Source organism: Charadrius vociferus, unplaced genomic scaffold, assembly GCF_000708025.1.
Source record: "Charadrius vociferus isolate BGI_N301 unplaced genomic scaffold, ASM70802v2 scaffold1040, whole genome shotgun sequence".
Lineage (NCBI taxonomy): Eukaryota > Metazoa > Chordata > Aves > Charadriiformes > Charadriidae > Charadrius > Charadrius vociferus.
This window is the reverse complement of record NW_009646616.1, coordinates 109,034-119,462: the sequence shown is the minus strand read 5'-3', so window position 1 is coordinate 119,462 and position 10,429 is coordinate 109,034. Positions and strand designations below refer to the sequence as shown.

General features: G+C 56.9%; 1 protein-coding gene across 1 annotated transcript in view; it reads left to right on the top strand.

Moving 5' to 3' along the window:
- Positions 1-10,429, top strand: part of CACNA1B (calcium channel, voltage-dependent, N type, alpha 1B subunit) — a 424,961-nt gene that overhangs the window by 387,812 nt on the left and 26,720 nt on the right. Inside the window, 1 exon segment of the mRNA XM_009888006.1 lies at positions 3,209-3,328. Coding sequence (XP_009886308.1) covers positions 3,209-3,328 — 120 coding nt within the window.

The following is a 10,429-nucleotide window of genomic DNA, read 5'->3' as shown; positions in this document are numbered from 1 at the left end:
TGTTCAGTCTGGAGAAGAGAAGACTGAGGGGGATCTTATCAATGCTGATAAATCCTTCAAGGGAGGTGCCGGGGGGATGGGAACAGTCTGTTTCCAGTGGTGCCCAGTGACAGGACAAGAGGGAATGGGCACAAAGGTGACCATCGGCAGTTCCATCTCCACCTGAGGAGGGCCTTCTCTGCTGTGAGGGTGGCAGAGCAGTGGCACAGGCTGCCCAGAGAGGTGGGGGAGTCTCCCCCTCTGGAGCCATCCCAAACCCGCCTGGACGCCGTCCTGTGCCACTGCTGGAGGTGCCCCTGCTCTGGCGGGGGGTGGGATGGGGGAGCTCCAGAGGGCCCTTCCAGCCCTCACCAGTCTGGGGTGCTGTGGATGTCCATGCAGGAGATAAGCTAGAGGCTGCAGCCAGAAGTGACCCCATAGCTCTTTCGAGGGGATCAGGGGTAAGCAGGACTTACTGAAGGATCTGATTTATATCTGCACTCAAGGTGGAGAGGATGAGCCCGTCCCCAGGCACCTTGCAACGGGCACGTGGTGCTCACAGTAAAATCCCAGTGGCTCCAAACTGGGAACCTTTCAGCGGAGCCGGTCTCTCAGCAGCACACATCCAGCTCCTCAGAGGAGGGGTGCTGGGTGTCCTGGCACCGGGAGGGGACCCTGCCCATTCTGGTGCGTGTTTTACTCTTGGGTGCAGTGGGCAGGAATTGCTTTGTTTTACCTCCTTCGGCAGTGGTGGACTTGGCAGTGTTAGGTTTGACCTGAAGGTCTTTTCCAACCTAAATGATTCCATGATTCTAATGCCCGGGGTTTGAAGATGAGAGCGGAGTCGCCAGCAGCGCTGCCACCTCCTGTGCCGTCGGCACGACCCCGTGCCATACGCGACCCGAGCGTGGGGGACACGGCCCCTGGGGAGGGGGAACTGAGGCACAGAGCCCCCGGGGGCTCCAGATCTGGGCGCTTTAGGTGATCGAAGTCCATTTCGTGACACATCCCTCAGTGCCAAAGCTGTTTCTGGATGCGCAGCTTGGCCGTCTCACCCATCCCAGCGGCACGGGCAGCGAGGTCGGGGCTCGGTGCTCGCAGGGACGCAGCCGTGTCTGTGCTGGGGGCTGTAATTCAGGGTGGGTTCCCGGGCTGGCTACCGGCCTCGGGCAAAGGCTGTTTGTGAGCTCGGAACAAAACCTGCGTCCAGTTCTGGGCTCCCCAGTTCAAGAAGGACAGGGATCTGCTGGAGAGGGTCCAGCAATGGGCTACAGAGATGATGAGGGGATTGGAACATCTCTCATATGAGGAAAGGCTGAGGGACCTGGGTCTCTTTAGTCTAGAGAAAAGAAGATTGAGGGGGGATCTTATTAATACATACAAATCCTTCAAGGGAGGATGCCAGGGGGATGGGAGCAGTCTTTTTTCAGTGGCGCCCAGTGATAGGACGAGGGGTAATGGGCATAAACTTGAACATAGGAAGTTCCATCTTAACATGAGAAGGAACTTCTTTACTGTCCTGTGCAATCTGTTGTAGGTGACCCTGCTCTGGCAGGGGGGTTGGACTAGATGATCTCCAGAGGTCCCTTCCAACCCTGACCAGTCTGTGATTCTGTGATTCTGTAATTGAATCCACGGGAGCCGCAGCTCTGCCGCAGACGCGCAGGCAGAGGCTGTGCTGCAGCCCGGCGTGTTAGCGGTCGCTGCCGACATCTTCCAGGTGGATTTCTTTCATGTGAGGAAAGCCAGGATCTCAGACCCATCTGACTCTGAGTCTGTGCGGACAGATGCTTCGCTGAGCCCTGAAGGGGGGTCAGCGTTTGGCCAAAACGTGCACTTTTGACTAGCGATGGGCCAGATCAGATCTCGCGCAAGTTAGGAGCCGCAGATGTTTGCATCCTCAGCCAAACTACTGTTCCAGTGTGTGGCCGTGATCCAGCTTTGGGGGATTTTATTTTTTTTCCCCCCCCTAACGCGCTGCTTTTCCTCACCAGGTGTCAGGAAATGTGCTCCCGCTCCCTGGCTATATGGTCCGGGGCATTTCTGTGACGGATGCCGCGGGATCGCGCCACTTGGCCATCCCAGCAGAGCTGCCTACTGGTGCCCAGGCGGGAGAGTGGGAAGGCAGCAGCGTAAAATCGGGTGCACCTTCCACCCCACTGGTTCTCCGGGTGTTTCTTTGAGACTTGGTGCCACCGGTTTGCCCTGAATCAGCCGTTTCAGTTGCAGGATGGCCCTGGCCACCCTGGCACTGGTCACCCAGCCACTGTGGGATGTCCCCTGGTTGTCGGGGGGGTGTCCCCGTCCAGGGTGACACAGCTCTCCTCCTTTGCCTTTCAGGGCTGTCCTGGGAGACGTGGACTGGTGGGACCCAAAGGAGATAAAGTGAGTATCCAGGAAAACGCGGGCAGGTACGGGATGGGGTGTAGGGTCCAGGGCAGATACCACAGATGGTTTGGGTTGGTTTGGGTGTTTTTCATCAAGAGGGCAGCGTGAGCTTCTGAAGCTGCAGTCTGGTGGCTCTTTAGGTGCGTTTGGAAGAGGAAAGAACTGTTTTTACTGGGTGTGTTAAGCTCAGGCTCAGGACTGATCTGCATCTTCCCTCTGAGCCACTTCACAGCTCTGTGAAGGCGGCAGGGCAGGGCGGTGAAGCAGCTTTAGCTCAGGTCACCTGGAGGAGGGATACCGGCGTGTCCGAAGTCCAGCCCCATGCTATGTCCACCAACTCATCTCAGAGGGGACATCCATCCCCAGCAGCGCGTTGGTCAGACCCACGGCTGCCCTTCCTCCTCCAGGACCGCGGCACGCAGCACGGAGAAGCTCTGTCTCCTGCCACGAGCAGCGTTGCCTGGTGTGCTGGGAGATGCTCGGAGATGCTCCGGGTTAAGGGTGGTGCCTCAGTTTCCCCATCAGTAAAACAGCAAAAACGCTCCTAACCACCTTCGCACCGCAGTTTCCATCCTTCCCAAGCTGTAGAGGCGCAGACCCCAGGAGTCACATCCCTTCTGTGTGCATCAGCTCCAGTACCTGTGGCATTTGGACGGGTCTGGGCACAGGCACGTCCGTATGAACCTCATCCCTGTTGTCAGAGTTATTTAGGTCTTAAGAGCTTGTTTGAACCCAGGAATGTGCCTAGACCCGGGGGCTGACGTGAGCCAGAGCCTGTGTCCAGCCTGCGTTGACTGTTGAACCCCCGGCTGGCTTTAAGGACCTGTCTTTGTCCTCCCAGGGGTACCCTGGAGCCATGGGACGGACGGGCCCTCCGGGCGACCCGGGCCCTGTGGGCATCCCCGGTGTCCCCACCATCGTCCTCTGGAGGAACTCCAGGGAGGACTGGCAGACGTTCACGGTGAGTTCCGACCACGGCGGGTGAGCGCTCAGGGAGCTCTGCTCACACCTCCCCATCAGCTCCCGTGCGGGCGCCTCTCTGCCTCGCCAGGACGGAAGCTGGGAGAGAAGGCTTGGCGATGGTTCGCGGTCCCTAATCTGTCGGGTTGGGAAGACAGAGGTGGTGGCAGCTCTCCTTGGGTGAAAGGGGATCGGCGTGCGCCCTGTCACGGCTGTGCTCACACCGCTATCCCTCTGTCCCCTGCGACCGATCTTGGCTCCCCGTGGTCCACACACATCCACAGCCTCAGCAAGGGGTGGTTCCTGCCCTACCTCGTAGGACAGGAGCCAAAGAAGGTCCAAGCCATGCGGAAAGCAGCCCCTCTTCTGCTCTGTGATGCCGGTTACAAAGCATTGCTCCTGTTTTCCACCATATCCCAGTTTTCTGCCGTGCCCCAGTTGTGTGCTACGGCTCTGGCTTGCAGGGTTCATGCCCGTCATGCTTCTTGCCAAGACGAGACGTTTTCTCACCTGAACCCATGTGGGGAACACAGGAGTGGGGATGGGACCTGCAGGGGGGCAGGAGTCCTTCAGCTGGTGCGTAGCTGGCTGCAAAACTGGAAGAGGGCAGGTTTAGATTAAACATTAGGAAGAAGTTTTTCACTTTGAGGGTGGTGAGGCACTGGCACAGGTTGCCCAGAGAGGTTGTTGAGGCCCCATCCCTGGAGGTGTTCAAGGCCAGGCTGGACGGGGCTTGGAGCAACCTGGGCTGGTGGGAGGTGTCCCTGCCCAGGGCAGGGGGGATGGAACTCGATGATCTTCAAGGTCCCTTCCAACCTAAACCATTCTATGATTCTATGAAAACTCCCGGCACCATGGGAACCATCACTGCAACGGCCCAGCCAGCCCCGTCCAGGTTCCCCGACTCCTGACAGCACAGCGACCTTATTTCAGCTTAATTTCAAGCTCCCTCTCGAGCCTTGCCTGCGCCCGGCACGGCAATGATGAAGGCACTGGGTTTCTAATTGCTGTCGGTGCGTTACCAGCCCGGGGCTGGCGGTCCCTGGGGTGGGGATGCTCTCTGCGTTTTGCGTCTGTGATGTCGCTCTGATGGCACTGCAGCCTGTCCCGATATCGGCTGCTCAAAGCTGATGCTGGGCAGGGTGGCTTGCAAGGCAAGCTGGTGCAGTGGGCAGAGCAATGGGCCGGTGAGAGGCCAGGCTCTGACTCTCTCATGACCTTGGGCAGGACATTTGACTGACCTTCAGCTCATCCGTTTGTGAAGAGGGACAATGGCACCCTCTGCTCCAGGGCAAATACATTGAATTCTGGCGAGACAATACATGAGGGTGACCTCTGCTCTGCCAGCGCAGCACACCCCGAGGAGGGGATGATGCTGGCCGGCGGGAGGAGGTGGAGAATGGCCCTGTGCTGGTGTGGCTCTGAGCTTGGATTGACCAACCAGAAGTCAGGGCAGACCTGTCCTTTGCGGTTTTATGTTGGATTGGATCAAAGCAGCTGCAGAAGATAACTTGCCTTGGAGGAGATCAGAGTCCTTCTGGGAAGTGCAGGAGAGCTGATCATTGGGAATTATCTTGGTTGACCTAGTGGACCTCCATGTTCTCCTGTCCTCCTGCTGCTCTAGAGCAGGTGCTGTGCTGTCATCAATGCTCACAAGACCCATCGTGGGCATGCAGTGCAGGACCAGAGCAAGCGGGCGTAGGAGAGAGCGAGCTGGAAGTGTTGGCTGGAAGAAGCCTGCAGTGCCGGAGAGCATCTCCGTGCCTGCGCCAGGGCAGCTGCCTTCCTCCCAGGGTGTTTGGGGTAGACATCTGCAGAACTGAGTCCTGTTGTCGGGTCACGGTTACAGCACTTTGCAGAGTTGCTGATGCTCTTTGCTCTGCACACTCGGTCAGAACTGCGTTTTTCTTTTCCCTGCCTGCATTTGGAAAGAGACCTCAGTTCTTCTGCAGGCAGAAACGTTCATGCTGATGGATGTTGCCGTAGACTGTGATTTCTTCAGTGTACCACCACTTTCGGCGCTTAGGCGTTGGGAACGCTGGAAGGAGCAGGCGGTCTCGTCTGTGTTTGGGAAGCCCAAGCTGGAGGGCTGCCGGAGCCCCGGCCGCGGGCTCCCGGGGGGAGATTTGCGTGCTGGCATTTGGCTTGGTGCTTTTGGCAAAGTGCCGATCTGGAGGGGAAGGCAGTGTCTGGCCAGGATGACGTGGGGCAGCCGAAAGCCTTGCTGGGCTATTGTGTCTCCGACCCCGGCGGTGCCGGCGGCGGCGTTTTGCCCGGCAGCAGGAAACGGGAGCGCAAAGCCGTGGGATTTGCTAATCTTTGTTGAGATAGCGCAGGGATGAAAAGCTGAGCGTGGGCTGCTGTGAGGACCAGGGGGGGGCTGTCTGCTTCTGCAGCCCCTACAGCTTTTTGGGGGGAGGGTAGGGGGAGCTGGAGAGATGCTGTGGCTTTGGGACAGTGCTGCTCTTGTGAACGGAGTGCTTGGGATTTGGGGGCTGCAGGGGTTTGGTGTTGGCTCAGCCTTTGGAAATGCAAGTCAGAGGAGCCACCTCTCAGGCTACAGGACGTAACGCAATGTGATGGACCGGGTCCAGCAAAGGGCTATGGAGATGCTGAGGGGACTGGAGCATCTCTCTGCTGAGGAAAGGCTGAGGGACGTGGGGCTGTTCAGTCTGGAGAAGAGAAGGCTGAGGGGGGATCTTATCAATGCTGATAAATCCTTCAAGGGAGGGTGCCGGGGGGATGGGAACAGTCTGTTTCCAGTGGTGCCCAGTGACAGGACAAGAGGGAACGGGCACAAACGTGACCATAGGCAGTTCCATCTCACCATGAGGAGGGCCTTCTCTGCTGTGAGGGCGGCAGAGCAGTGGCACAGGCTGCCCAGAGAGGTGGGGGAGTCTCCCCCTCTGGAGCCATCCCAAACCCGCCTGGACGCCGTCCTGTGCCACTGCTGGAGGTGCCCCTGCTCTGGCGGGGGGTGGACTGGGGGAGCTCCAGAGGGCCCTTCCAGCCCTCACCAGTCTGGGGTGCTGTTAAAGCAAGGGACATCGGTGACTGCAGAAGAGCAGTTGGGATGCTCGGTAGCCTCTCCTGCTCCTCCCCAGTGAAACAAGCCTTTTCTGGTCATGGAAATTGAGCAAAACCAGCTTAAGGCCACTGGGATTCTGCCCCAAGCCCCTGTCCTGCATTTTTGTTTGTGACCTGTTGGCAGGCATTGGGTTTGCCAAGAAGTTGTGTGGGTGTAACTCTAGGGGCAGGAGCTGTTGCTGTCTTGTTCTGGCAGCGTCGACTTTGGTAGCGGTGGAGTTCTGGCAGCCGGGGAAGGAGGAAGGAGAACAGGAGCTCCCGCAGGGAAACTGGGGCTGGTAACCTCAGAGCAAAAGAAAAATATTGCTCCATGTGAAAAGGAGGGAACCTTTAGGGACTGCCTGCTACTGAGAGGTGGGCGGCAAACGCAGCTCTGGGACTGCGTGGCTTTGTGGCCGTGGGGTGGGCTGGGGAGGGAGGTCACAGCGTGGGCTGGGTAGAGCGGCCAAGCCCGTGCCGGACAGCAAGAGCAACAGAAATAAAATCTAGACAGTGAAAGATGTTCATATACAGAATCACAGAATCACAGAATTTCCAGAGTTGGAAGGGACCTCTAGAGATCATCTACCCCCACTCCCCTGCTAAAGCAGGACTGCCCAGAGCACGTTACTCAGGACTGCATCCATCGGGTCTTGAAAACCTCCAGAGAAGGGGACTCCCCCACCCCCCTGGGCAGCCCGTGCCACTGCTCTGCCACCCCAACTGTAAAGGAGTTTCTCCGTGTGTTGGAACAGAACTTCCTCTGTTCCAACTTGTGCCCATCGCCCCTCGTCCTGTCCCTGGGAACCACCGAGAAGAGTCTGGCTCCATCCTCCTTCAACCCACCCTTTAGACACTTGTACGCAATAATAAGGTCTCCCCTCAGCCCTCTCTTCTCCAGGCTGGAGAGTCGCAGCGCTCTCAGCCTTTCTCATACGGGAGATGCTCCAATCCCTCAGTCATCTTGGTTGCCCTTCGCTGGACTCTCTCCAGCAGTTCCCTGTCCCTCTTGAACTGGGGAGCCCAAAACTGGACACAGTATTCCAGTTGTGGCCTCACCAGTGCCGAGTAGAGGGGGAGAATGACCTCCCTCCACCTACCGGTCACACTCTTCCCTATGCAGCCCGGGATTCCATTGGCCTTTTTGGCGACACGGGCACACTGCTGCCTCATGGACAATTTACTGTCTACCAGGAGCCCCAGATCCTTCTCCTCAGAGCTACTTCCCAGCGAGTCCACCCCTAACCTATACTGGTGCCCAGCATTCTTCCTCCCCAGGTGCAGGACCCTGCGGAGCTGTCAGAAGGGTTTTCTCTGCCCTGCTCTCAGGCTGGAGTATTCCAGGAGGACAGATCCATACGGCCATCACTCCCCACCCTCCATCCCCTCCATTTGCTTAAGATCCCAATAGCCATAACGCCACTCCGATCCCGGTACCCGTCGCACTGCTCCGATCCAGTACCCGTCATACCGCTCCCCACCGACCAGAGCTTTTTCCTGCTGAAATTGCAGAAAGAAATTAACTTCTCTTTTCTCTCCTTGGCATCTGGTGCTCCGAAATAAGAGTTCACATCCCCTGTGGGATTTTTTTTCCCCTCCTTTTTAAAAGGTTGGATTTTTTTTATTTTTTTTTTTTGTGAAGCCTGATGAAATAATATCCTGTCCCAAGTGAACCTGAGTTCACTGATTCCTGAGACAAGGCAAAAGCGTTGGCTGCGCTGGTCTCCGCCCCACCCCCCCCCCCCAAAAAAAATGGTTTTGTGAGCCGCTTTTGAGGGAAACAAGAACTGGCTGGACAAGAGGAGCGTGGCCTGGCCCTGGCAGGCTGGCAAGTCATCGCCCACAGTCATCAATTCGGGATCGACTTGAAAGGGACCGAGATGCCTGGTGCGGTGTTAGAGCTGGTTAAATGCATCCATCCATCATCTGCCCCCGAGAGCCCTGCTCGTTATTAGAAATATTTCCATATGTTGAAAGGTCTGTGTTTATTTTCGTTAATGAGTTCCTTGGCTTTTTCCCTTCTCTTTCCTCTAGTATCAGAGGACGGATCTTTGGAGGGGGTGGGGGAAAGGACAGGAGGGGGTTTCCCGGCGCCCCCGAGGCTGAAGCTGGGGAGCACGTGGGAATCCTGCCCCTCCAGCTGCTTGGGATTGGGGTGAGGAACAAGGAGGGGCTTTGCTTAGCCTTTGATGCAAGCCAGGATTTGGAGGGGCTGCCTGGACCATATGTCCGGCCCCCTTATGGGGAGGAGGAGGAGGAGGAGGAGGAAAGATGGGTTTTGCCTCCTGAGTGTCTGTGGTTGGTGCTGCTGGGAGGGCAGGAGGATGGCTGGTAGCTGGAAAGAGGCATCGTTTTGCTTCCTGGTCATCTCCCAAAACTTGGGGAAATCTGGCATGGAATTGTGTGGAGAGGAGGCTGCGCCGTGAGTTTTTAGGACCTTTACGCTGGCTTTGAAATACGGTGGGATTAGTGGTGGGTTCGGTGAAATTAGCCCACCCTGTGGCTTTTGGGTGGTTTTTTTTTTCCTCTTTGTGGTCATCTGACAGGCTGAGAGAGTTGGGGGGGTTCAGCCTGGAGAAGAGAAAGCTCTGGGAAGACCTCAGAGCCCCTTCCAGTGCCTAAAGGGGCTCCAGGAGAGCTGGGGAGGGACTTTTTCCAAGAGCATGGAGTGATACGATGACGGGGAATGGCTTCAAACTGGAAGAGGGAAGATATTGGGAAGAAATGTTTCCCTGTGAGGGTGGTGAGCCCCTGGGGCAGGTTGCCCCGAGAAGCTGTGGCTGCCCCATCCCTGGAGGTGTTCAAGGCCAGGTTGGACGGGGCTTGGAGCAACCTGGGCTGGTGGGAGGTGGCCCTGCCCAGGGCAGGGGGGTGGGACTGGATGGTCTTCAATGTCCCTTCCAACCCAAACCATCCTGTGATTGTATGATTCTGTGATCTGATCTTCTAAGAAATAGGAGGAGCATGAAAGATTTGGCTGCTAGGAACAGCAAGGAGAAAGCCTGCTGGCCACAACTGCCCAGGCACCTCCTCATCTGGGGCTTCAGGTGGGGCTGGTTGGGAGGAGGTCTCCCACCTGGGGCAAACTGCAGTGTCAAAACAGCTGGGTTTAGTCCAACCTGGGCTAAGTATGATGATAGCTGCACTCACCAACAACACATTTCCAACCTTTCCACGTGCAAAACATTCCTGGTGTCCCGAGGCTGCTAGGGCATCCATGGGGGAGCTGAGTTGCAGCAGACTTCAGAAGTGGGGTCTCCGTCTTCATTTGCTAATGAGGCCAGCAGTTCCTTGTCTCCTGCACGTTGTCCTCAGATTAAGCCTTGTCTTGTGACTTGCATACACAGAGTATTAAGAAATCAAATAAAATAATTAGGGGCCTGGTTCATTGCTCTGTCTTCCCAAGCAACAGGAAAAAGACTTTGAAGCCAGCAAAAAAGGGATTTAGGGTTGGGGTTTTTTTTAACATTTTTCTTCCTCCCCATTCTCCTTTCAGCAATCATCGTTTTACCAGCTTCTACAGGCAGGCTGGCCGGTGAGTATTGCTGTTAAGCAGCTTTCTGTGGTTTGGTTTTTCCTCCGCTTGGTCCTCAAAACCGCTGGGTTTTCCCTCTCTCCGAGCACTTCACCAGTGCACTTGGTTTTCCCAACGTTTCTCTTTTTAATCCAGAGAAAACCCGGCGCCCCTGGGCCCCCAGGACACCCAGGGAAAGCAGGAGCACCTGTAAGTAAGCAGAGCCCCCGTGTCCCCTCCGCGGTGGGGTGCTGCTTGGTCCCGCTGCCACCCCAGTTGGCCTGGGACAACTTGCGTGTCCCCAGTCACTGGCACAGTCCTGGGCTGCCCCAAAAAGTATCTGCTTCTGGCGGGCTGTAATTAAAGGCCTTGGGATTGGGTTTCAGAGGAGCCGAATGGTTCGTTTGTCTGCTTCCCACCGCAAAGCGGGTGATGTTTGATACCTGCCTGCCCGGGTCTCGTTGGCAGAGACAGCCCCTGCCCCTCGGCCTCTGCCAGCTGCGCCGTGCTGGCTTATTGTCC